We start from the raw sequence: 27,201 nt of genomic DNA, 5'->3' as shown, positions 1-27,201 counted from the left end.
GTATTTAGTGCTGCCGGTGAAGTGTTATCGATGTTCGTGACGTTGAATTGTAATGCACTCGTGCACTCGAGATCGTGACACAAACTAAAGCGATAAATAAATATCCCCGGAATATCATCGAATATTTTTAGACAATCGAATTGTTTTTGTATGTGACATAGAGCAAATAGATTATTCAAATGGAAGGTGACGGCCGTAAATTGAACTCTAACCTCGGCGAGGGTGCTAGTAAACAGCAACGCAGGATTCATCATCGGTGAGTTTTTATCATTTAAATAGCTTCATTTATTGCTCGTGTAAGTGAAAAAACCATTGTCCACTACTCCCTCACCCGTTTGGAGTAACAAATTTGCATTTTCAATGGCTGAAAGAAAGTTTTTTGCCACACGCGCATAGTATGTGAGCCATGTGCTCCTTGGAAACACTAGGATGTACGCATAAACATCGCTAGACCAATCAACGCTCGTCCTTCCATGGCCTGATATAACACTCCACCAATCACAGCCGGACTCTCTTCATTCATTATTGTTTTCTCTCTCTATCTCTGGCAACGCATTTGGCCTATCTTAATTTAAAATTGAGAGAGAATAACACATAACACATAATTGTGCATTTTTTATGTCAAAATTGGGGCGGGATGGGGGTGGGTTTAATTTATAATTAGTTTATTGAATCAGCAGATGTGACAATATTTTCTCAAAATCCTCACTGCATTTGGTGAATAATTTTATTGAAGTTCGATTACTTTTTTTTCAATGAAAAAGTGCATTGGGAAATATTTTATTTGAAAAATTGAGAAAATTCGATTTTTTCATGTTTTTTCATTAATTTTATGGATGCATCAAGTTATCCTTCTGAGACTCTTTTTCCCAAGCCTTTTCCTTGGATTTTTTTTTGTGAATAATAATGGAGAGGAAATATTTTGGAAAAAACTGAGATGTCTGTGTAAAATATTGTTATATGATACATTATATAATGATATTAAATTACATAAAATACATGATAAATAAATTGTACAGGAAAATTGAGTTCTATTAACTTTTCATACGGTATTTTATTCCATACAATGTTTTGTCATTGGAGATTTAATAATTGAAAAAGCAATAAAATTATTAATAACACTTCCATGAAATTTCTATCTAATTCACGAGGAATTTAATTCTGTTCTTGAATTTCGTTTCCATATAAAATCTTTCGGAATTTTACAAAAAATGTTCTCGCACTCCATTCGATTAAACATTTACATTATTTTATTTTGGATATAAATCAAAAGGTTAATTCTTTCACGTGGAATTAGATCACTAATTAATATCGTGTGTTGAGATTGATTTAATTATTGAAAGCACTTCTGCAGTAAAATTAGAAAATTCTCAGATGATGTATAATTTCCGATGATGGAAGTGCATATGATAAAATGAAAAAAATGTTTAGGTCGAATGGAGAATGACACGGGAAGAAATTGGTTCGAGATGTCTCATCAGTTCAGGGTTCGATGGTCATGTGGGGTGGGGATATAGTCTAGTATCTGGGAGAGTGCATGTGCATAGAAGCACTAGATAAAGACCCAGCAGGGAATGATAAGTCACAACATTGAAGCAATTCTTCGTTTCAATGTTATCAGATATGATAAATAATCGGATTCTTATGTAAAATAATGTGAATGGGCGTAAAATGTATGAAAAAAATTGAAAAATTTATTTCACACTCATTTTTGAGCTTTGAAAAATCATAAAACATCATACCTAATATTATTATATGATAATGTATCACTACCTTCATCAACTCAAAAAGTATTTCCAAAAATATATTTAAAGAATATTTGTGAAGATTAACAATTATCAAATTGTTGGGTAAAATGAATAAAACGGGATGAAACGATATAAAAAATTTAATCAAAGATATCGTGCGCTTTGTCGTCCTAATAAATTATGAAAAAAATGTAAAATATTGTTACAAAACAATGTTTCACTATTTTCATCATTTATCTCTCCAAAAAAGTATTTTCATTAATATCTTGTACAATATTTTTCAATAACTGTTCAATAATTTTCTGAAAAGTCCTGTGATATGCTCAACATGGACTCAATAACCCCCGAAGTTCTCTAAAATCTACAAAAATAAATATGTAATTCAATGTCATATTATTCTATTCTCCGATAACAAATGACGCGTTAACATTGAAAATGCGATCGCGCAACCGACAAGGCGAATCCCAAAGAAGTTAACTTCGAACAGACAACATCGACCTCTGAACCATTTTCCGTTCATCGTTGGACCCAACTATATCAGTCTGGCAGTCGGTTGTGTTCGGTAGTACATTTATCGTGTGCTTAATTTTTTTTTCCTCTACAAATTGAAATAATTAAATGCCAGAACGGCTCGTTAACTAACACTTCATCTGATAGCGGTGCACTATGGATGGGAATCATAAATTGAAGAATCATGAAAAATAATCCTGGAGAGGCTGGTGCTATTGGGTGAAAAATATTCGATCGTTGCATGGAGCATGCTACAACGACTCTGCGAATTAATCGGTATATTTGAATCGATTCTCGATTGACAGAGGTTGATTGTCCCCTGGAGTTGGGGATATAAAAAATATCTGGAGGATTAACAACATTCGGAATATCTGTTTTCAAGGTTCATTCGTGTACTGCTTGATAATCGTCGCTGGTTTTTGGGCATTTCGAGAGATCGGTAGAATTTCCTATCTCATTCATCATTGGATACGTGAAAATACCAGTCGCATGGTTTTAGTCTTGAAGAACTTTATTTTCCGTTATCTTTGGGGTAAGTTGGTGATGGAATGCTGTGGCCCATTGAATATTCCATCGAGTTGATAAGAAGTTTTTTCCATTTTTTATGGCTCATGCTTTCGGATCAATTTGACTCAATGATTTAACTGTTATTACATTTTCAAGATTATGATTTTGAATTATTGCGTGTGATTTTGGAGGTATTTGTTGCTGATCGCTTGTAAATCGCAGTCATTCAGCGAAAAAATCGTGATATAACAGCACCAATGACGCGAAGTGAATAAAATTATAATTAATTAATGTTAAAACTTGTTTTTGTCCAACGGGATTTCATGAACATTGCAGTGGCTAGAAGTTGCTTAGAAGTTTTTCATTTTTGAGGCTCATTTTGATTGATCCGCCAATAATTTTCAAAATTAATAAGTTTCAAAAATAAATAAAGGGGTCTGATTTTGCATTCTTTCATTCATCAGGAGCTAGAGAATTTTGTTTACAAATAATACTCGATTTTAATCGATCAGCATTGACGATTCTTCATGTTATCGGTTTTGCTGAATTTTTAATATTTTTTGAGGTCAAGATTTTTTGTTTTGTCTCAGCTGATAATTTTACAAAGTTATAAAGTCAGAATAAGAATGTTATCTCGATGTTACGCGTTTAATTTTCGATTTTTACATTCACCCAAGTTCAGAACATTTTCCGATAACACTTTGTCTTGACCATTTGTGTATCGCAGTAATTCATTGACGAAACTATTGATAAAACTGAATCAATGACGTGGAATGATGAGAATAAAAGTACAATCAACGAATGCTAAAGCTTCATCTTCATCCTACGAGTTTTAACGAACCTAGCATGACTACTACCACTACTACTCCTCATCTGGGTGTTTTTTTTTTGTTCAATGGGTCTTGCTGTCTGTCATGAAGGAGAAAATACAATTTTGGAATTTTCAAAGGTACACCTATATGTAAGGATATAAAAACAACCGAGAGTGGCCTTGAGAGAATTCAGCAAAGTGATCAGGTGAACACAATGGCTGAAGCACCAGTGAGTTTTGTCGTTGGAGAGCCTGATCCTTCAGAGTGCGAGGAGTTAGAGACTGCGGACAGTTTTCCTAGTGTTAAGAATGATGGAACCCCACAGCAACCGATTTTGCCGGGTCTGGTTGAGCGTCGTAAACGGCTCAGGTGATTTTTTATTTATTTTTTTCCATTTTTTTTCTGGTTGACGAACAGTTGAACGTGGTGTGATGGATTTTTCAATGACTTCAGTTTCTGGTGAAGTCAAAAAAAAAGCTTTAGGGCTCGTGGGGATAAATTATTGGAGGTTTATCAGAATTTTATGGAAAATTTTATAATTTTTTTACGTGAAGAAATGTTTAACATAATTCGTGGGGTTAGTCCGGGAGAAATAAGGCTAATATACTGATTAATTTTGGGTTATCTTGTTTCAAAATTTTTGAACTCCTTAAAAATACTGAGGTCACCTAAAATTACTATTCGCTCATGACCTCTTAGCTGGGCAGGATAGACCGACAACAGAATATTTCATCCACATCTGAGGCACATGGTAATCAGACACATCGACCAAGCCACGTGGTCGACACGACTAATAACAACTGGTCAATAAACATTAGCATGAAACCACTACTAGTGAGTAGAGGGAATCGAGCCACGACGATTGGTTGAGTGATGGTCAGGTGGCATCAGTCCATCTCCAAGAGATGGTGCATCGACTGCATTCTTCCGATCTAATTACCTTGAATTCTGACCCTCAGGTCCCAATCGTCCAAATTTCAAAATTCTTTATCGCTGCGTTGATCTCTTGAGATTTAAATTTTAAAAGGAACATTTTCTGTGCGATATCAGGAACGTTTGGAGTGAATGAAAGTCGAATTGTATCGAACCGAATCGTTTTCAAAAATATAATTCATATTTCAATGGTAAAACTATTGAAAGTAGTAATAAAATTTTATTTGTCTTGTCATCGATTTTCGAATTAGTATTTCGTTTCGGATAAACGATCTTTTTTAAAAAAAATTGTTTTCCTCTTTGAACTCTATTCTCGTCTTCCCGTTTACTTGACGCACATGATAATTGTAAATATCGAATTAGCCACGTGGTCCCGCGGTTGGTATCGGAGGAGAGGGAATATACTATCGACGATTGGTTGAGAGAGTCAGGTGACGTGAGTTCATACGGGGCAGGGACTGCATGTTCTGGCCCGAGAGAAAAATATGATAACAATTATGATAAAATATGGGTAATCGTGTAGGAAAGCTATTTTTCTGGTTATTTTTGCCTGTAACTTAGAAAAAAACTTGAAAAAAAAATTAATTTTAGTACTTTAGTACCGGGAAAATTTACTCCATTTTAATGTAATTTTTACAGCAATAATTCTAGTGAAATATCTCAATCGCATAAATAGTCATTCATTCATTTCTTCGCTTGGTTTAAGCTAAACAAGTCATACAAACAAATGAAATTAATGATTGAATGAATGAGATATAACTTTTGCTTTTCTTTTTTTATTAAAAATTTTTAAATCGCTCTATTATTGCTAACAGTTTTCAAGGGATTATTTTCCTCTTTTTTCCCAGTCACAAATCTTCCGACTTCCAGTCGCACTTTTTTCGAAAAATCCAAATTTTTTTCCAGAGGTGTTCCCGGACGGTCACCCATCCTTCTAATGACCACCACGCTCAGCACTGAGTCAGCCCATCATTGTCGTGCGCTGACCCCGTAGACTTTATCTCTTTCATTCTCACACTAAAAAATATTCCATTAACTTTTCTTTCCAACTCATGAATTTCCGAATTTTCACCGACAAACGGCGTCAAATGTGCTCGAGTTAGAGACCCAAAGCTTCCCAATAGCCAAGTTGATGATCCACTCACCTTCTACTTTCTCATGCACAGTCAACTGAACCACCAGGGGAGGGATATCCCCGTTTCGCGTTGAGAAAGTATCCACACACCTGAGCAGCTTGTCAAGTCAGTTATTGCTGATCTTGCTAAGTGTACATATCCATTTACTTCTTCATTGAAGGAGCTACTCCATCGTGTTCATTGAAGTCCTCAACGACCTGACGATGTGTCAACAATTATAAATTAAAAATTGCTGATTGTTGATCTGAGTTGCCCACATTCATCAGTTAATTTTCACATTCAATGATTGAATGTACGGACGGATACAGGGGAACTCCTGAGCCTTTCAGTTAGTCTCTCTTATTTATATTGTCGGGGAAGATCAAAGTGGATCGATTGTACGCCTCGTTGATACCTAGAGTGATCAATATTTTACGACTGCTGGGAAAAATGCTGGACAGAACTATGCGACGGATGAAGAGATTTGTTCTGGCGCGGAATGATGAAGATCCTGTTTGGACTACCTCGGACAATCATCTGGGATCATCGTTGAGTGATGATAGTAATGATAGAGGGACTAGTACCGTTGATGGTGATGAGCCGTCGGTGTCCACCATCCGTCGACGATCAGAGGCTACAGGACTCACGTAATTGTCTATTAATATCATCGAGACGATGGGATTATTTTCTTCAGAAAAAATTGAGAGATTTTGGAGGTCTAGGGAGTGATGAGTTTGAATTGTTTGAATGTGGAAGACAGTGATCGATGAATTCAGACACTTGTTTTTAATTATTTCACATACAGACGAATTAATCAATCGTGGAAAACAGAAAAAACAGGAATTCTGTACTCTGAGAATTTTTTTAATTGGACGTTTGTAATTATCTGATTGTAATTGGGAGAATGGGATGACAAGAAAGAGGTGGTGATCAGCTGCTTTGTTGGTCATCATCATCTACATGGGCATGAGGATAAGTCCCATAATAATGTTGATTACTATCGCAGCACTTAATTATTCATAGATTCAGTTTTTAAATAAATGGAATAATGATCTTCGAGTGTTTACGAATTAATTACAGGGAATTACAGCAGGGTTCATGCCCAAAGTGACAGATTATCCGCGGAATGAAAACAACGAGTCATGGGCATAGTAAAATTGTCTTTCAATCGTAAATCCTTGGTGATGGAAGGATGAGACGAACAGTCTGGCGCGATCCTTTGCAAATGCAAATCCATTAGTCCTCGGTCTCCACAGTGAAAACAAAAAATATTGTTGCCAAATAGCGATTTACGTCAGAGAAGTTTTTATTTTAAATTGAATATCTCCAGTCAAGTTATTACTAGGCAATCCTGCTTCGGTTTTGATTATGTTAATTATCTTGTTTTAGAACATGATGATATGAGTAACTACCTTGGGGGAACTATTTCAATAATTATTAACATTAAAAAAATCACGGAAATTCTTTCCTCCAGAAAATCGGAAATTTAGAAAAATTAAAAATTATTAACGGATTTCATTTAAAGTTCTGCGCAACATCGTCGTCCGCAAGATTAATAAAAGATTGTCATCATTGAGATTTGATTGAGGTTCTCTGAGGATGACTGCATCCAAGTAATATGATTTTGGCAAAATAATTACTTGTTTCAAGTAAATGAATCATCGGTAAAATAATTTTTTTTCAGTGTAACAACTTAATTCACAAGTTGATAACTTAAAGAAAGTGAATTTAATAAGTGAAATTCCATCTACGTGGTAATAGCCTCCTCTGATTACCAACACGTGTGAAATAAAATAAAACGTTTTCTCACAATTTTATCGATGACAAAGGGAAAAACTTGAACATTCTGCCAAAAAATTGTATTCTATTATTGAAAAATTATGCGAGCGATCAATGAACAATTCATTCTCTTCCGCTAATTATTCATTTCCTCAAAAGTCTATTCGATTTTCAATGTCAAAAAACATCTCATTCCAACCGCCCACGATATAAAAAAATCATGTTTTTGCATTAATTTTCAATTTTTTAAAAATTTATCATTAAAAAAAAAATATGAAGAAGAGCTTTTTTGTTTAATTCGATACATTACGTGACGTCTAGACAATCCATTCTCAATGTCATGAGTCCCTGAAAGGCCCCAATCTCAGGAATTCACGAATTGTAGTATTTCAATCAAATTTCACTAATAAACTTATCACATGGCGTCATTAAATGTCCGGTATGTGACGATATTGACACTAATCCGGTTCATTAATGACACATCACGTCAATAGATCGCAGGGATTGCAAATAACAACAACAGCCACTGCTTCCGCATTTTCGCACAGGCTGACAGTTGTACAATATATTTATTTATTTGCTAGTGTTTTTCTCACCAGCGAAAATCGAACAAAATTCACATGAATGTCACTTTACGGAATTGAGTAATAAATATTAGCTTTCACTTTTCTGTCAAAATATATAACAATTTTGTTTTATTTGTTTTGTACGTCACAGGCCCAGTATGTCCCAGGGTACGGTGATGATCCAGACCCAGAGCTCAGGACAAGAAAAGGACTTCACTGTTGCAACGCCCGAAGAATTTGTTCATCGATTCAGTGGGACCAAAGTCATAAATAAGGTAAATAAAAAGAAACCGGTTTTTATTTTCTTTCGCTCATTAGGCGTATTGAGGGACTATTATCTAAGAGGTTGTATATTTAATCGAGTACCCGACGCCTTGAACTCGTGACGTAACCGAAGAAATCGTGAGGTTCATCAATAGCAGGTGAACAAAAAGCCACAAGAAAGACATTAAAGAAAAAAAAAGGATAATGCATAGTTGCATCTCTTTTTTTTTAACGAAATGGCACAAGAAACTTGGGACTTGCTATTGGTCGAGGGCCTCAGTCTAGTATATAATTGTCGTTAAAAATTTCGTATATAAATAAATGATAAATGCAGCGCATTAAACTTGAACTCATGTATTCGATAAATGGTTCGAGGAAGAAATGAAAGCTAAAAAAAACTGAAAGCTAATTGCAACGATAAAAATTTATCATTTCAATAATGAAAGAGCCCTCTGTTCTCTCTTCCTTGCGATTAATTTTTGAAGTTCATCCTTAAAAATTATATTTATATAATTATATACTTAAAAAATCGTAGCATTCAGTCTAAAAAATCTACCAGCATTATTGATTTAATTTTTACTGAGCTGCCAGCTCTGCTTTACCCCACCGCCTAATTACCCCAATCAGTAATGATCCTCTCCCAGTAACACCTTGATTTCTTGCCCCCAGGTGTTAATCGCCAACAACGGCATAGCTGCGGTGAAATGCATGCGTTCCGTTCGAAGATGGTCGTACGAAATGTTCAAGAACGAGAGAGCAGTACGTTTCGTGGTAATGGTTACACCCGAGGACTTGAAAGCTAACGCCGAGTACATAAAAATGGCCGATCAGTATGTACCGGTGCCAGGTGGTTCCAACAACAATAACTACGCCAATGTAGAGCTGATAGTGGACATAGCCCTGAGAACCCAGGTGCAAGCTGTCTGGGCGGGTTGGGGTCATGCCTCAGAGAACCCTAAACTGCCCGAGCTCCTCCACAAGAACAACATATCCTTCATCGGGCCCTCGGAGAGGGCTATGTGGGCCCTTGGTGATAAGATAGCATCGAGCATAGTCGCCCAGACAGCCGATGTACCGACCCTACCCTGGTCTGGTTCAGAACTGAAGGCCCAGTACAGTGGAAAGAAGATAAAGATATCATCCGAACTCTTCCGAAAGGGTTGTGTTTCCACCGTTGAGGAGTGTCTGGCAGCGGTCAAGAAGATTGGCTTTCCCGTGATGGTGAAGGCGAGTGAAGGTGGAGGTGGCAAGGGAATTCGTAAAGTGGAGAACGCCGAGGAACTTCCAGCACTGTTTCGTCAAGTTCAAGCAGAAGTTCCTGGATCACCGATATTCATCATGAAATTGGCGAAATGTGCACGCCACTTGGAGGTGCAACTCTTGGCTGATACCTACGGTAACGCTATCTCCCTGTTTGGTCGCGACTGCTCGATTCAGCGAAGACACCAGAAAATCATCGAGGAAGCTCCCGCCGTTATAGCAAAGCCAGAGATCTTCGAGGAGATGGAAAAGGCAGCTGTCAGGCTCGCCAAGATGGTGGGCTACGTCAGTGCGGGAACAGTAGAGTATCTCTACGACACGTCTGGACGGTATTACTTCCTGGAGCTAAATCCTAGACTGCAGGTGGAGCATCCCTGCACGGAAATGGTGTCAGATGTAAATTTGCCAGCTGCTCAATTACAAATTGCCATGGGTTTGCCACTCCATCATATCAAGGATATTCGTCTGCTATATGGTGAGAGCCCCTGGGGGGACAGCACCATCGACTTCGACCAGCCCAGACATAAATCCCAACCCTGGGGACATGTCATAGCTGCTAGGATAACGAGTGAGAATCCAGATGAGGGTTTTAAACCGTCGTCGGGGACAGTTCAAGAACTGAATTTCCGATCGTCAACGAATGTCTGGGGGTATTTTTCGGTGGGAGCTTCGGGTGGCCTCCATGAGTTTGCTGATTCACAGTTTGGTCACTGCTTCTCCTGGGGAGAAGATCGTAATATGGCGAGGGAGAATCTGGTTATTGCACTGAAAGAGCTCTCCATCAGGGGTGATTTTAGAACGACTGTTGAGTATCTCATCACTCTTTTGGAGACCGAATCCTTCCAGATCAACAGCATTGATACCGCTTGGCTGGACGCACTTATCGCTGAACGTGTGCGAAGTGATAAGCCAGATGTACTGCTTGCAGTCACCTGTGGTGCCCTTCACATTGCTGATCGCACCATCACAGCGGCATTCACTGGCTTCCAAACGGCCCTCGATCGAGGTCATATACAAGCCAGCAATGATCTCAACAACGTCTGCGATGTGGAGTTGATAAACGATGGATGGAAATATAAAATTCAAACAGCCAAGTGCGGGCCTAATAGCTATTTTCTGGTGATGAATGGATCGTACAAAGAGGTGGAACTTCATCGGCTGTCCGATGGTGGGCTTTTGCTCTCCCTCGATGGATCCAGCTTCACAACTTACATGAGAGAGGAGGTCGATCGTTATCGAATTATCATCGGCAATCAGACATGTATCTTCGAGAAGGATAATGATCCCTCTCTTCTTCGATCACCATCAGCTGGAAAACTCATAAATTTCCTTGTGGAGGATGGTGGCCATGTTGAGGCAGGACAGTCTTATGCTGAAATCGAAGTCATGAAGATGGTGATGACTGTGACAGCCAGTGAATCAGGTTCGATATTCTACGTTAAACGTCCTGGCGCTGTTCTCGAAGCTGGAACTCTTATTGCACATCTGGAGCTGGACGATCCATCACTCGTGACTAAAGCACAGGAGTACACTGGACAATTTCCTCCACCGACAGTACCAGCAGTTCCTGAGAAGCTCAATCTTCTGCACGCCAAGTACAGAGCTGCACTGGAAAATACTCTTGGTGGCTATTGTCTGCCGGATCCCTACCATCTTCCTCGACTCCGTGAACTCATCGAGAAATTCATGAATTCCCTGCGAGATCCGAGTCTGCCTCTCCTCGAGCTGCAAGAGGTTATCTCCACGATATCAGGACGAATACCAATTTCAGTTGAGAAGAAAATTAGAAAGATGATGACACTCTACGAGAGAAACATAACCTCTGTTCTTGCTCAGTTCCCCTCCCAGCAGATCGCAGCTGTCATAGACGTACATGCAGCGACATTATCGAAGAGAGCTGAACGAGATGTCTTTTTCCTGACGACTCAGGCAATTGTACAACTGGTTCAGAGGTACAGAAATGGTATCAGGGGGCGAATGAAGACAGCTGTTCACGAATTGTTAAGGCAATACTACAATGTTGAGAGCCAGTTTCAACAGGGACACTATGACAAATGTGTGTCTGCTCTCATTCAGAAGCACAAGGACGACTTGCCTATGGTTACCAATACAATATTCAGCCACAATCACGTGACAAAGAAGAATGCTTTGGTGACGATGCTGATTGATCATCTGTGGGCGAATGAGCCTGGTTTGACTGACGAGCTTGCCACTACTTTGACAGAACTGACGAGTCTCAATCGTTCTGAACATAGCAGAGTGGCACTTCGTGCACGTCAAGTCCTCATTGCTGCTCATCAACCAGCTTACGAGCTTCGTCACAACCAGATGGAGTCAATATTCCTGTCAGCCGTTGACATGTACGGGCATGACTTTCATCCGGAGAATCTCCAGAAACTTATTCTGTCAGAAACGTCAATTTTCGATATCCTTCATGACTTCTTCTATCACACGAATCGTGCTGTTTGCAATGCAGCATTGGAGGTCTACGTTAGAAGGGCCTACATAAGCTATGAACTGACGTGCCTCCAACATCTGGAACTCTCTGGGGAGATACCCCTCGTTTACTTCCAGTTTTTCCTGCCCAATAATCACCCCAATCGTCAGACTCAGTCTCTCGTTAATTACAGAACTGGTGCAATGGCAGCTTTCCATAGTCTTGAAGAGTTCAGTCAGTACTCAGACGAAGTGCTGGATCTTCTTGAGGACCTGTCGTCTCCGTCGTCAGTCTCTGCAAAAGTCCTGGAGGCTGTTGATGCAGCGGGAAGTGAATCTCGTCACAGTACGTCAATTAATGTCTCTCTGAGTCATGCTGAACAGGGACCTGTGGATCCAACCATAGGAGAGAAGCCAGTGGAGCCTGTTCACATACTCAGCATTGCTGTTCAGGATAATGGCAACCAGCAGGACGACGCCACCATGTCGAGGCACTTTGGCGACTGGTGTCAGGCGAACAAAGACGAACTTATGTCGCGAGGAATACGAAGGGTGACGTTTGCTGCCCTTCAGAGGCGACAGTTTCCTAAATTCTTTACTTACCGTCACCGTGATGGCTTCGTAGAGGACAAGATCTACAGACATCTGGAGCCTGGCACTGCTTTCCAGCTGGAACTAACGAGAATGAGGACTTATGATCTCGAAGCTTTGCCAACTTCCAATCAGAAAATGCATCTGTATCTGGGACAAGCGAAAGTGGCTAAAGGACAACAAGTCACTGATTACAGATTCTTTATTCGTTCGATCGTTCGACATTCAGATCTGATAACAAAGGAGGCTAGCTTCGATTATCTACATAATGAAGGAGAGCGAGTGTTGTTGGAGGCCATGGACGAACTAGAGGTCGCGTTCTCTCATCCACTGGCCAAACGAACAGATTGCAATCATATTTTCCTAAACTTTGTGCCAACTGTCATCATGGATCCAGCGAGAATTGAAGAGAGCGTGACGAGCATGGTTTTGAGGTATGGGCCACGGCTGTGGAAGCTCAGAGTTCGACAGGCGGAGATCAAGATGACTATCAGACCAGCACCTGGTAAACCAACGTACAATGTTCGTCTTTGCATATCTAATGATAGTGGCTACAGTATTGATTTGCATTTGTACGCTGAGACGACAGATCCCAAGACTGGTGTTATCAGGTTAGATATATTTTATTTACTTTAGAGGGAATATATATTATTTGTTAGTGAATAATAAAAGGATACTGGGTTATTGGAAGACATTTTCAGTCAGGATGACGTAGAAAGCTGATACGATATAGCAGAAGAGAAGAAATCGAAGGGGAAATGACAATAATTCAATAATTAATGTTCACTAATTAATTAAAGAATATTTCTAATAACAGATTTGTCAACATAACTGAGGTTAATTAATAATTTTGTTGCTGTCATAAATTCGTCAGCTTTATGATTTTATCGTTAACAATTGTCAGGATAGATAACGAATGTAAAAATAGTGTACAAAACTCATTTATCGATCTCTCCCTCAGATTCGAGTCGTATGGTTCAAACAACGTGGAGACCTGGCGTCCAGGCCCCATGCACGGCCTTCCCATATCGACCCCCTATGTAACCAAGGACTACCTACAAGCCAAGAGATTCCAGGCCCAGAGTGCGGGTACCACATACGTCTACGATCTTCCCGACATGTTCAGACAGCAGATCGAAAAATCCTGGACAAAATTCTTAGATGAGAGATCGTCTGAGGGACAGAACCACCAACTGCCAGCGATGCCAAACCCAGTGATTGATTACGTCGAGCTGGTTCTAGACGGTGATGTTTTGATGGAGCAGAAACGTTTGCCCGGTGAAAACGACGTTGGAATGGTCGCCTGGAAGATGACCCTCTACACCCCAGAATACCCAGCTGGACGCGAGATAATTCTCATAGCCAATGACCTGACATATCTTATTGGCTCATTCGGCCCCAAGGAGGACCTAGTGTTCTACCTGGCCTCGCAGAGGGCGAGAGAGCTGGCAATTCCTCGAGTGTACTTCTCAGCAAATTCAGGAGCTAGAATTGGTCTTGCTGAGGAGGTCAAGGGTCTGTTCAAGATCGCCTGGGAGGACGACACCTCCCCCGACAAGGGTTTCAAGTACATTTACCTGACCCCCGACGATTACGCTCGTTTAGCCTCTGTCAATTCTGTGAAAGCATCACTAATAGAGGACGAGGGTGAGTCCAGGTACCAGATAACTGATATCATTGGTATCGAAGATGGCTTCGGAGTGGAGAATCTCAAATACGCGGGGATGATCGCTGGAGAGACGTCCAAGGCTTATGACGAAATTGTGACGATATCTGTTGCCACATGCAGAGCCATTGGTATTGGCTCATATCTTCTTCGTCTGGGCCAGAGGGTCATTCAGATCGAAAATTCAGACATCATTCTCACTGGCTACAGAGCATTGAATGCAGTTCTGGGGAGGGAAGTGTATGCCAGTAATAATCAGCTCGGTGGTATCTCCATAATGCATCATAATGGAGTATCTCATGCAACAGCACCCAGGGATCTTGATGGTGTTGATACTGTCCTCAGGTGGATCAGCATGGTTCCCAAGGTCAAGGGAGCGCCACTGCCCATTATCATACCGACAGATCCCATTGACAGGGAGATAGTCTATGTCCCCACCAAGAACCCCTACGATCCCCGAGTGATGCTTGAGGGAAGGATGTCAGTTGACACCAATACCTGGGAGTCTGGATTCTTCGATCGTGGCAGTTGGGAGGAAATCATGAGACCCTGGGCGCAGACTGTGGTCACTGGACGCGCTAGACTTGGAGGGATACCTTGTGGTGTTGTTGCTGTGGAGACTAGGACTGTCGACTTTCAACTACCTGCTGATCCTGCCAATCTTGATTCAGAGGCCAAGACTGTATCACAGGCTGGACAAGTCTGGTTCCCAGACAGCGCGTATAAGACTGCACAGGCTATCAAAGACTTCTCGAAAGAGGAATTGCCACTGTTTATATTTGCTAACTGGAGAGGCTTCTCGGGAGGGATGAAGGACATGTATGAACAGGTCATAAAGTTTGGGGCGTACATTGTGGACGGATTGAGGGAATACACGAGACCAGTCTTTGTGTATATTCCACCGAATGGAGAACTAAGAGGTGGGGCGTGGGCTGTTGTTGACACGACAATCAATTCGAGGTATATGGAAATGTTTGCTGACCCAACGAGCAGAGCTGGTGTACTGGAACCCGAAGGAATTGTCGAAATTAAATTCAAGAAGAAGGATATTATCAAGGCAATCTATAGGAATGATGCTGTTGCACAGGGATTGAAGGAGAAGTTGACGAATGCGGCACTTACAGGGGAGGAGAAGGTTCAGGTTGAGGCAGAACTTCAGCAGAGAGAGCAGTTCCTGCTGCCGCTTTATCACCAGGTGTGTAATATTAATGTTAATTACATCATCGGGCCAAGACATTTTTTCTAGAAGTCTCAGGTTGTAGGAATTTTATAGAGAATTGGGTGGGAAAGTCTGAGCATTTCATTGCTCTTCATATTGATGATAGGAATTGTTATTAATTGTAGGGGAGGTCTTTTAAATGCTTTTCTTCTTTCAATTGAAAAAATACGTATCTAATATCTTTCACCAATTTTTTAAATATTCTGTCAGTCTCTTCAATGGGACAAATGATCCAAAAACCCAATGCAATTTGATTTCTTCAAGTATTCCAAATTAACCTGACAGTTTTTTTTCTAAACCTCTAGATTGTATTATTTTTGTCAAATAAATTTTTATGCTTAACTATCTCATATTTTGACAGGTGGCCGTTCATTTCTCTGATCTTCATGATACCCCAGAGAGAATGCTGGAGAAGAATACGATTCAAGATATTGTGCCATGGAAGAAGTCCAGAACGATTCTATACTGGAGGCTCAGACGTCGACTGCTCGAAGACGAGATAAAACGTGATTTGTTGTCCATCGAGCCCACCCTCGACTATCGACAAGTTGATGCTATGCTGCGAAGGTGGTTCGTAGAGGACAAGGGGACCACTGAGTCTTACCTCTGGGATCAGGATGAAGCTGTGGTCAACTGGCTCATCGAGCAGGCTCAGAATGAAAATAGTGTTGTTACGAGAAATATAGATTGTGTTAAACGTGATGCCGTTGTCACGCATGTCAAGGAGGCTATTGAGACCTGTCCCGAGGTGCGATTGGATGCAGCTTTGGAAATTGTGCATCGACTTCAGCCCTCTGAACGCGCTGAATTACTGAAGACACTGGCGCAGTTAGAGACGTCGCAGGAAGTTGATTAATGAATGTTCATATTGGCCAGGGGAAACTAAATGTCCACTGAGAAAAAAAATTATGAGATATAGAAATTCTCTGATTGATCCAATTAGTTCATCGATTGCATCCTCAAAAGAAAATATTATTGTGAGACAGAAATATCAATTCCAACTAAACGAAAATTGAATTATATGAAATTGATTTTGTTATAGGATCGGACATTTTATTTAGTTTATTCGAATTTAAAAAATATATGTTTTTTCGATGGATCGATTTCATAGATTTCAATTCTTATTTAGTTCAAACTATTCAAAGTTGAATAATATTGTGCACAATTGCAATCGATAAATAATCAATTCCAAAGGAAATTTGTTAATACAGACATGGATTTGCCTGTACTGAAAAGTAGATAATCAAAGAAAAGATGAGATGACTGATCTAATTCTTTTTCAGTCGAAAACATTAAAATTATATCGATATTTTGGTCTCACAGTTTAATGAGTGAACGATGTGGTTCAATTAGAATTTTTGTTTTTTAGAATTTTTATTGCTAGTGAACATTGAGAGGTTGTAGACGAATATTTGTAAGTGGAAATATGTAATTGAAAATCCTAGCCTCTTCCTGAGGGTATTTTCTTGAGAGTATATTTGAATATTTTTTAGATTTTTTAAAGTAGAGTATATTTCGATGGGATATATCAAAAGAATTCTATTTTGTTACGCAATATGTTCTATTTGTATTTTTTTATTCAATGTGAGACAGGCCAAAATTTAATGAGTGAAAAACACTTATGAGAAATGCGAAAATAAATGGTATGACGAAAAAGGAAATTCTGTTGAAAATTGTAAAACTCTATCGGTTCATTAGACTTTTTGAATACATTTTTTTCTGATAGAAAAAATGTAGAGATGTTGATTTTTCTATTTGAATTATTATGTGGGATTTACTATTAAAATTCTGGGACATGACCTTTCCAATCTTCTCTTGTTGTGAGAATTATACAACATTAATTTAAAAATTCGGTGGAAAAAATTGAGCCCAAGATTTACCGTAGAAAAATCAGATTATTGACCTGTGAAATATCGACCGAATTAATAATAGACAATGTTATTTAATTGATTGATTCTCTTCACTCGTTCAATGAAATTTTATCAGAAAGCACTAGGATTTTCTATTAAATGTTTTCATTCTTGAATTACGACAATGCTCAGGGATTTTTATGCAGAAAATGTCACCAGACTAGACGAAGAAATAAAAATCAATTTATATGTCTGCTAGAATTTTTTAATAAATGGGCTAGATTTTTGTTGTTTTTTCCTACGAAAATTGTACATCAGTAGAAAATTATCCACATTTATCCTTAACATTCCATCTGGATTGTTATCTACAATTCAATTTCACATCTGCACGGGTACCTGGTATCAATAGTTGATATTTTGTTAATAAGTGACGTTTTACCTCTCCAGTTGCCTCACCCAATTTATTTAGACAATTGTAAATTTCCCAGATTGTTTATTAACCGTAAATCACGTGTCATTTTTTTGGCGTTGTGGATAGATACGACATTATTTTAATTGATAAATTAATTAGTGATAAGAATAAATAAATGATTAAATAGAATTTAATGTAATACTAGTGCCACCGCGTTAATATCTGTTTGGCATTTTTGTTTATTTACTTTTACTTATGAAAATATCTCATGTAGGCACTAATCGATTATGAAATAATCGAATTTCTTCATAAATTAGCCATGTGGGAGTAGTGACAATTGTCGCTTTCAATATAGGATGCATATTTGCTATTGATATCACAAATTACACGCATTAGCAAATGGTAGTTAATAACGCGAATGAATGATAATGTAATCATGGAATAAGGATTTCTCACTGCCATGACAAATAAATAGAAAAGAATCATTATATTGTTAAAATATATCACGTATTGTCTGTTTATTTATCCAACAAATCGAATTCACAGGCATTAAAATACGGGTATTTGACTCCTGTGAGTGTCTTCTAAATTATCATCTAGAGTCAGCAACACCATGAAGGAAAAGAACATTGCGAGGGCTGACAGAAAGTGCCAGATATCATGATAATCGAAGAAATTGAGAAATGACACACAGGGACGATTCGAGTGACGAGATTGCGCTGGCGTTAGCGCCCACGAGATCGATTTGTTGATAAAGAAGTACAGTGCAAAGCCCCAGGTCATAAAGGACAATAGGATGTAACACGACGCCTGGGCACTGATCTTTTCTCGGTTACAAATCTGTAAAAGAATTCATTCGTTTATTAATGAGACTGTTCTGTCATTTTTCTTCCTTTTTTTAAAAATAGGTGAAACCTTTTTGTTAGCAATATATTTCGCCATACTTTTGCTAGATTTAGGGATCTTTAGAGTTCCTAGGAGCTGTAAAAATTTATTTCTTAGATGTCTTATCTTGATTCTTTACAAAATTATTCGTAAGGAAATAAATTCGTAAAATATATGTAAATTGATATTTTTTTAATGAAGAGTTATTACTTAGCTAAAAGTAATGTGATTATTATTTGAATAAAAAATGTAAGATGAAAAAATAAAAAATGATTGAATTGTAACTATAACAATACATTGTTTTTTTCTTTGAGAAAAAATTATCAATAAACAATTTTCTCGTTTTGGCGAATAATTAACTACTTAATGCCCGGGAACAATGTAAATAAATAATAGCAAATATTGCTTTATTTATTTACATTGTTTCCGGATTATCATTATTTTCTGTGTTCTACCAAAAAGATAACGAATCAAAATTGATTTACACTTTTTAGAGTTTTTGAATGTTTTCAAAACGAATAAGATTCATTAGAGGCTCAAAGAGAATAACTACGGAAGAATAATGCTACTGGCATATTTAGAAAATTAGCTGATTTTTGAATATCGAAAAAATTATTTCGGATCTCCTTAGAAGAGCCAAGGAACGTGTTTACAGCAAGTCCCAGTTTTTCTTCATAGCTTACCTTCATCACAATGTAAAAGAACGTATACAAAAGTAGATTAGACATGAGCACTGCTAGGAGAAAAGTAGCGAAATCTTTTTTATGATGCATATTCCCAAGAACAGCCAGGGCAACATTACAGACATTAGCTATGACGAGGAGGATGAGCCTTCCACCATACATGGGCCTCAGGATATTTGAGACTCCTGATCGAGCATCATGTTTGAATGTCTGAAAACAAGTAAATAAATTCTCAGATATTAGATTAAATAGGTCTTATAAACTATTAATTTTAGATACGCTATACATAATGATCTAAATCTCACAGATAAACTAGCAACAATAAGAATTGTACTCTACGCAAATCAAAATCCTTTTCCAGCTCTATTAATCCAGATAAATAATGAAAAATTGATGAATACTTCTGGGAGAAATTTAGATATCAGACATTCCTGTAGGGTTACTTTTTAAAAGATAAATCAGTATATTTTCTAGTAAAAAGGTGTACAAGGATCTCAACACTATATTCTATATTGGCTATTCTTAATTCAATGTTCACTCTTTAATATACATTTACACAAAAACGTCTAACTCTACGTCTATCTATGAGCACACGTCTAATGTCTAAAAAAAAGTCTATCGTCTACGTCTGCTCAAACACGACTCTGGCCCTGTCCCTCTTCGCAACCCTGGACAGGGCCCTAATCACGTCACGTGGTCCTAGCATCCCTGGACCACGCTGGCAGCACCGATCTCCACCTGGCACATCTGTGGGCCTCATAAACCCACAGACCCTCTAAGTGCTTTTATGGTACAGGCTTGCATGCCTGTACCAATCTATGTCTATTTGCGGGGTTTCCCCACAACTAGCACCTACGCTAAAACTATCATATAAACTTATAGCTCTAGACTATCTTAACAAAATACTTAAAACATCTGCCTAAGATATTATTCAGTTATGGGGATTTCCCCGTAACTATTCGCGATACATTGGTTCCTCCCTTGATTATTTCGATGATAATTATTTATATGAACTCACCATGGTTATTCGACGAAACATTCCCCTATCGAGTCTCCACCTGCCCATGTAATAAATCTGAGCAGTGAGAACAAGGCACACAACAAGATGTATTATAGTAAATACAACCCAAAAATAATCAGAACCGTCCAGCACTCCCAGCATTCCCAAGAATATGATGAGAGCCAATACTCCAAAGGTAACAGAAGCACGAGCATTTATGTCAGGATGACGATTTTGGTATATTTTCACCATGCACAGCACTGCTATTATATACATGAAACTTGTATCTGTAAAAATAGTAGAAAACAATCAAAAATAATTTGTTACTTATCATAGTACATAAATGACATAAACCTTCCTTGAGGTTTTAAAATCTAATTAAAAAAAAATGGGGAGAAAGATTAAGCTATTTGACTGTTCCATTACTTGATTGATTCACAAAAAGTTATGAAACACTCAAATAACAAATAATATTCATAGTTGTAAAAAGGAAATGGGATCAAGTAACATGGATACACTATTTTTCCCCCAAAAATTACAATTTTGGTTCGCAACACTAAATTTAATGAATTTTTCTTAAATAAATATTTGCGTTGCACTTGGTAACTTTTTTGAGTCATTTAATTATATGCTGTCAACCGCACATTTAACTCACACTTTTGGAATGTTAATTTTACCCCGGCTTTTCGCAGTGTTCATTAAGAGGGGAGCCTGCTTTAGAGGCTTTAAAAAATCTATATTTTCAAGGATTTTTTTAGAAAGGAAAGAAATGTTTGATTGAAATGAAACTTTTAGGATTTATTCTTATATATTTGAAGAGTCTTCTCAAATTTTTTTATTATTATACATTAGATATTCTTCATGTTTGAAGAAATTTACGGAGGCGCCTCGAGTGTGCAATGTCTGTGTGGCGAGCAAGATGCAGGTCGCAATTTTCATCTGAAACAAAAAAACAAAAGAAATTTTTAATTTTCAATAGTGTAATTCCTAGGTGAACCACGAAGATTCAATAAAAAGTGAAAAAGTCAACAATTTTTCGAAGATTAAAAAAAAAATGCATTAAAAAAAAAATTTACTTTAAATCGTTTAAAAACCGGATTAATATTAACTTTCTTAAGGTATTTTAGGTTCACTTAGAAGATAATTTAATTCCAAATACAACGCATTTTGATTCGTTTCGATAGGACGTTTACTTTTTTTCCTATCTTGTCCGCCAATTTGAAAAAATCATAAAAATGAAAATCCGAGAAATCGCGTATCAAAGTTTTCGTTCACAAAAAACCGTAAATTTCTTGAACTCACCCTATTAATATGCTAATCAGCGATTCCTGCTCCATGTAACTGTCCTTCGGACTCTTCAAAAAATTGGTTTTCGGCCAATTGCTCTATTCGTCGGGCTGTTCTGGCCTCTTTGGTCACCAATGACGCGCGCCTCTTTTGAGGCGTGATACGTTGCTCCTCCGCTTTATTGCAAAAAAGTTTGCACTGGAGTCCAATTTTTAAATCTAATAAATGCATAATCTTTAATACTAGATTGTAGCCTTCATTAAACATCCCTCCAGCGATGAAAGCAGCAATCGATCCATCGTCCAAAACTTTCAAATGGTCAGCTGGTCTTTCATTTTGCACATTTCCTTCTTTTTCCTCTTCGACAGCACTCTTGCCCGCACTTTCAAATACCGTTTTCGATGCTGTATACACATGTTCCACGATTTTATCATACATCGATTTTGCTAAGCCTATGCCTTGAGATAAATCCATTAGACCACAAAAAATGTTTATGCCTTCTCGTGCGACACCCAAAAGCCTCATGACGAACACAATTCTTCTGTTGATTTCGTAGCCGGTGTGAATCAACGGTCCGGATTGGATTTCTCGTTTACCGCAGCGACACGACAAAATAATTTTAAATCCTAAACCTCGATGGCTGCTTTCGGCGAACGTTATTCTTTGCTTACACAAATTGCAAATAACTAACTCCGAAATCGCCGAAAACACAGACACAAACTCAATTATGCGGTAACAATGAGTCGGATAAACTATAACGTCGTCCGTAGTCGCAGATGCCAATTTATGCTCCCTACGGCTCGTATTAGCTTTTCCATCTTTCGATGAAGAAACATTCACAAATTGATTGCCGTGGAATTTGCGCTTCCGTGGCCTTGCACTACGCTCATTCGATGAGCCCCTTTTCGGATAGGTCGACATATTTTTAAGATACTCACGTACTGAGAGACAAATTAAAACTGAACCGGAAAGCAAAATGTAGTTTTATTTAGCCGATATTAGCCAGCTCACCAACACTCTCACAATAATACATTTACCCCCACAGACCTTCTATAGACAGTTAAGCTGTCTCGAAGGACCTTTAGTCCCTTTTCATTATAATATACATAATAAATCGAGGGATGGAGCAAGCGGGCTCCAGGAAGTCCGACCGCTCGTATACCTGCTCGACGCTTGCTCACTATTTCGTCTGTATCTCCGGAAATAATCCGAATTTTGCTCTGAAATTTTGGAGGCATATTCTTGGATAGTTTAGGAAGTGATTTACGAAAAAAAAAATCGATTTTTTGAAGCCTCTGAAGCAGGCTCCCCCCTTAAATGTTTTTTTCCCTGTTCAAAATTTCATGGCAAATATTTGGCTCCTCCTCCCTCATACTCACCAAATTGAAAATTGCTGTGATTCGGACAGACATGATAGCAAGCTGAGAGGATACCCTCCATCATCAGAGCAGTTCCCATTGCGTAGAAAAGCCCATAATGCTGTGGTATCCCATAGCTCTTCTTCTTCTCAGCGAACGCCAAGTCTCCCTGCTCCCTCACCCACGTCAGCAAAATGAACAGAAGCCCCAGCAGAACATACCCAAAATTGGAAAACACATGATTGAAGTCCGAGAACCCAAAGAATGGATGTGAACACAGAAAATTGAAGTAGCACAGGTCCTGATTGCCAGTGACATGAGTGACCCTCTGATAAGTGGCCATCAATTGAATGACTGGTAATGCGTAAAACACGGCGATGGTGGCCAGGTAGTAAAGATAGAGCCGTGATTTGTGGCGAAGGATCTTCGGCTCCTTTCGAGCCAAATCGGAGACCGAGAGGACTCGTTTTGTGCGAATTATCTCTTTGTCTGATAGAATATCATCGAGCAGATCAATGTCGTCTTCGTCCAGGGAGGAGTCTGAATCGTTTGATGTTCGCAGACTGGGACCAGCCTCTTCGATGATTGTGGGACTCGGCAGTATTTCAGGTTCTGGAACCTCAGCGTCCTGGGCAGCAGCTGCCTGCAGCCTTCTTCGTGTTCTCACTCTAGATATTGATAAGTCCAGAAAAGGTATTAAAACATTGTTTTCAAATTGGTTTCGTTTAAAAATGAACAAAAATTGTTTTCTCCTAATCAAAGGGTTTTATGTCATTACAGGAGTTTTTTATTTTACTGTAGTTAATATTTTTTTTGTCAAATAAAAAAATGAAAAAAAAATAAGTTTAAAAAAAACTTAAATATAAAACTGAAGTCAGTTTTGTATGAATAGACCCATTTTCATGATACAAATGAACTTCTCATTTACTTGATGTTATTATTTGTTGTGTTAGTTCTACCTTATGACAGGGCAAATAAAACTTCCCCATCCTTAATGCCATTTAATTCCATAGTGACAGTTAGTGAATTATCCTTATTGTTTCCGTCTTCCGCGTTTGCTATTTGTATATGTGACCTGGTAAGTACTACGGGCACATTTTTCTCAACATTTGAATTATCATCTGAGAGAGTTTTCTTGGGTGGTGGTGGACCACTATTACCCATCAATGTTGAGTCCTTCTTTACCCATAGCGATTTCTTTAGATCATCATGCGTGTGAAAAAATTCAAAAATAAAATGTCTTTTTTTAAATATTTTTTTTTAATTCTATTATTCTAGAATCATGTATGTATTAAAAGAAACTATTAATGTTCTTGTGAGTTCTGGAACAAGAACATGTTTGAAAATTAAGATATTAAAAAGGCAAGATAATATTTTCTTATTCCTTATAGGTACGAGAAACCAATAGGAGAGCGTAATATTCTTTGCACGGAACAAAAAAAAATCTGTTCATCTATAAATCTATAAAAAAAATATATTCTAGTTTTCAAATCAATAAACATTTTTTAATAAAAAAAACATTCAAACGTTGATGTTTGACAGTGCCTATTTCATTACAATTAGTCTGTGAGAACTATCGAGGATGAATTTTATTTTCAACGTAAAAAAAGTAAACGTCGTTTTTAGAAATGACTTCCTAAATTTGAAACAAATGATCGATAGCCATCTCAGTTCCATTAAAAAAACATAACATACCGATGAGATACGACTCCGAGGACGTAAGAACCACAGAAAACCAGACCAATGCCAATCGTGACAACAGCTGCTACGACACCGTCTTTGAACGTGATGTTCGGGGTGATGGTAATTGTGACAGTTTTGTTTCGATTCGAGGGCCCCATCTCCAGTGTGCAATCAGTATCGTCACTTTTGACTACAAGGACGATGAAAAAGCCTTTGGGATAGGCCTCCCTGGGGATCGTGATGCCCCCTAATTGACTCACTGTCTGCCAGTACCCAGAGAACTCGATGTTTCTTTCTAGATCGAAGACTGGACACGAGGGGTTCTGGATGGATACCGTCATACAAGTATCACTGTCCGATTCTATCTTCACGAGGACTGAACTACTGTCCGCTTGGTTGGAAAAGTTGTAGGCGTAGTACCGGGGCTCCGAGGGGGACAGCTTCAGCGTTCGAGACTCTCCGGATCTGAAGAAAGAGTGGTTTTCCATCAGTTTTTTTAATAAATGGAAAATTTACAAGTTCTACGCGATTAAAACTGCCTGACTTATAAAGTCAGTCGAAGAGGCTTATGGACACAGCAATTTCGACCCTGTTCGCTGTAGGATGCGAAGGAAACGTCAGAAATGCGAAAAATGTGGAAACAGACTCTAGACAATCACGAGAGCCCTAATTAAATCCTACATCGCCATAGGAATCCAATAAAATTGAAATTATAACTCTAGCTCCATCTTTTCGAGATATTCTCGAAAAACCATGTGAATTGTCCAGAGCGGTTTTCCATGAACTAAATCCCCTGAACCTCTTCCCTACAACGATAGACAACGAATAATTCAATCATACCGAATATAGAAATCTGTCTCCGCGATGACTGATAGATCGAACTTGATTGTGGATCTGCTTTCGGTCGATATGCTGACGCTGATGAACTCCTCGTCCTCTAGGTCCTTTCTTCCCAGTTTGTAATAATGCGTAGAGCAGAGGGTTCTGCTGGTCTTGGAGAACGCCTGAGGTGGTCCATTCTTCCTTTCCACCAGGAGGGGAATCTGCCACGAGAGGATTCCCTTCTTCTGTCTCACAACGACAATCAGAGGCTCGTCTTCAGATGCATCACTTTCTACGTAGATCCTCGCACCCTGACTGTTCTGCAATTTCGGGTCAAGATTCTTTTAACGACTTGACCTTCAATCTTGTCAGAGAATTTCTTATTTTTTGTTATTATCAAATTTAGAGAAAAAAAAATGAATATTTTAAGTGAAGGAATTTAATTGGCCATCATTTTCAATAAAATAAGTTGTCTGACGAGTTACAAATGCCTCTCCGGTTCGTTTCATTTATTTTTCAGGATTTCACATAATGAAAAATTTACCCTGGGTTTTTTGCAAATGTTTTAGACTAATCCATTATTTTTTGAGAATTTCTTGAAGCAAATGAAAGACAGGAGTCGTTGGAGGGAGATGAGAAACCTTTGGCATGACAATGGAAACGAGACAGGAGTTAACTATTGTTTCTCGTGCAGAAATAATTCCATAAAGTTCTTTGTCTTCAGGGGTCCAGGCCTTCAAGGTCAAGCTCGTGTAGTGTAAACATTGAAAAAAAAAACATTTTAAGACATTGAATTCCTTACATTTCTGTTGCTGTAGAGGAAGACCCATTCGATGCTAGCATTGAGGGTTTCGTTATACTGTACCCCATATTCAGCCAAAATAACCTGAGGGTGCAGTGGTGGAGGTGGCTCAGAAGATTCTGACAATGCCTTAATGATTGGTAGCAGTGAAATCCAAATGATGACTAACACCTTCATCTTGATGTTATTGACTGCCCTCAATAAACGGGCTCCATAAATTTTCGGGCACTTACTGATAGAGGATTAATGATTAGATATCGCAACGGTGTGTCATTTAGGCGATTTTTTCCTTTTCTGTCTCAAACGAATTGATAGGTTAACTTCAATCATCACTCCGGTACTGGTCTGTCATTCTATATACAGGATGCAGGGTAAATATTTTGTATGTGAGTGGATTCTGGGAACTCAGGCACACAGGAAAACTGCGATATCCGGTGTCGCGTATCACTTAAAAGTTTTGTGTGCCAATCGTCATCGTGTACCATCATCCTTATGTTATAAAAAAAATCAAAACATGGCGCAGGCGAGACGGGGAATAAAGTGGCTGTCCATAGAACTATTATCACAGTCCAAGAACGTATAATCTATAGATAGAATCACTCAATCGTTCTTTTTTTTCGTCCCCCAGGTCTCCGGCAAAATTTAATCCCGGTTACCAGGAAAGGATTGAAATTGTTGGAGAATTTTGATAGGGGATTCCAAAGGAGTTGAAATTCCTTTGTGTGGGCTTTTATGGGAATTTTTACGTAAATGTTTGGAAATTCAATTAAAATTTGATAGAACGTCTCCTGGATTAACAGCTTCGCAAGGCATAACGAGTGGTTTTTGGCAGGAAAATCTAGTGACATCCTAGTGACAAAATAATCAATATTTTATTTATTTAAAAATTAGATTTATTTTGGAGTTTTCATAAAAACTGTAGAATTTTCCCTAACTTGACTGGAATTCGTCAATGGGATATTGCATATTTAAAAACATCCAGAACATGTACAGAATATTACGAGATTTTTGGA

The 27,201-nt window shown here is 38.4% G+C and overlaps 2 protein-coding genes across 6 annotated transcripts; one reads left to right on the top strand and one right to left on the bottom strand.

The window, feature by feature from the left end:
* Window positions 1-18,169, top strand: LOC135163683 (acetyl-CoA carboxylase). 5 transcript variants are annotated; one of them, XM_064123350.1, is made up of 7 exons: window positions 2,327-2,534; window positions 2,641-2,790; window positions 3,715-3,946; window positions 8,122-8,245; window positions 8,904-13,132; window positions 13,483-15,382; window positions 15,768-18,169. In XM_064123350.1, exons 1-7 carry the CDS (start codon window positions 2,507-2,509, stop codon window positions 16,260-16,262), a joined length of 7,158 nt encoding a protein of 2,385 aa, XP_063979420.1. In that variant the 5' UTR covers window positions 2,327-2,506; the 3' UTR covers window positions 16,263-18,169. The 5 variants fall into 5 exon arrangements, with proteins under 5 accessions (XP_063979423.1, XP_063979424.1, XP_063979422.1 ...); XM_064123353.1 differs by lacking the exons at window positions 2,327-2,534; window positions 2,641-2,790 and adding an exon at window positions 1-256; XM_064123352.1 differs by lacking the exons at window positions 2,327-2,534; window positions 2,641-2,790 and adding an exon at window positions 2,192-2,310.
* LOC135163685 (SID1 transmembrane family member 2-like) lies at window positions 18,154-26,732 on the bottom strand. The gene is made up of 7 exons (XM_064123355.1): window positions 26,189-26,732; window positions 25,405-25,706; window positions 24,577-25,029; window positions 22,903-23,549; window positions 20,255-20,523; window positions 19,237-19,446; window positions 18,154-18,508 (listed from the first exon to the last, which is right to left on the bottom strand). Exons 1-7 carry the CDS (start codon window positions 26,363-26,365, stop codon window positions 18,218-18,220), a joined length of 2,349 nt encoding a protein of 782 aa, XP_063979425.1. The 5' UTR covers window positions 26,366-26,732; the 3' UTR covers window positions 18,154-18,217.
* Window positions 26,733-27,201: the final 469 nt, after the last annotated feature.

This window comes from Diachasmimorpha longicaudata, chromosome 6 (assembly GCF_034640455.1).
Source record: "Diachasmimorpha longicaudata isolate KC_UGA_2023 chromosome 6, iyDiaLong2, whole genome shotgun sequence".
NCBI classification, from domain to species: domain Eukaryota; kingdom Metazoa; phylum Arthropoda; class Insecta; order Hymenoptera; family Braconidae; genus Diachasmimorpha; species Diachasmimorpha longicaudata.
Note: the sequence above shows the minus strand (reverse complement) of the source record. Positions and strands in the feature narration are given on the sequence as shown.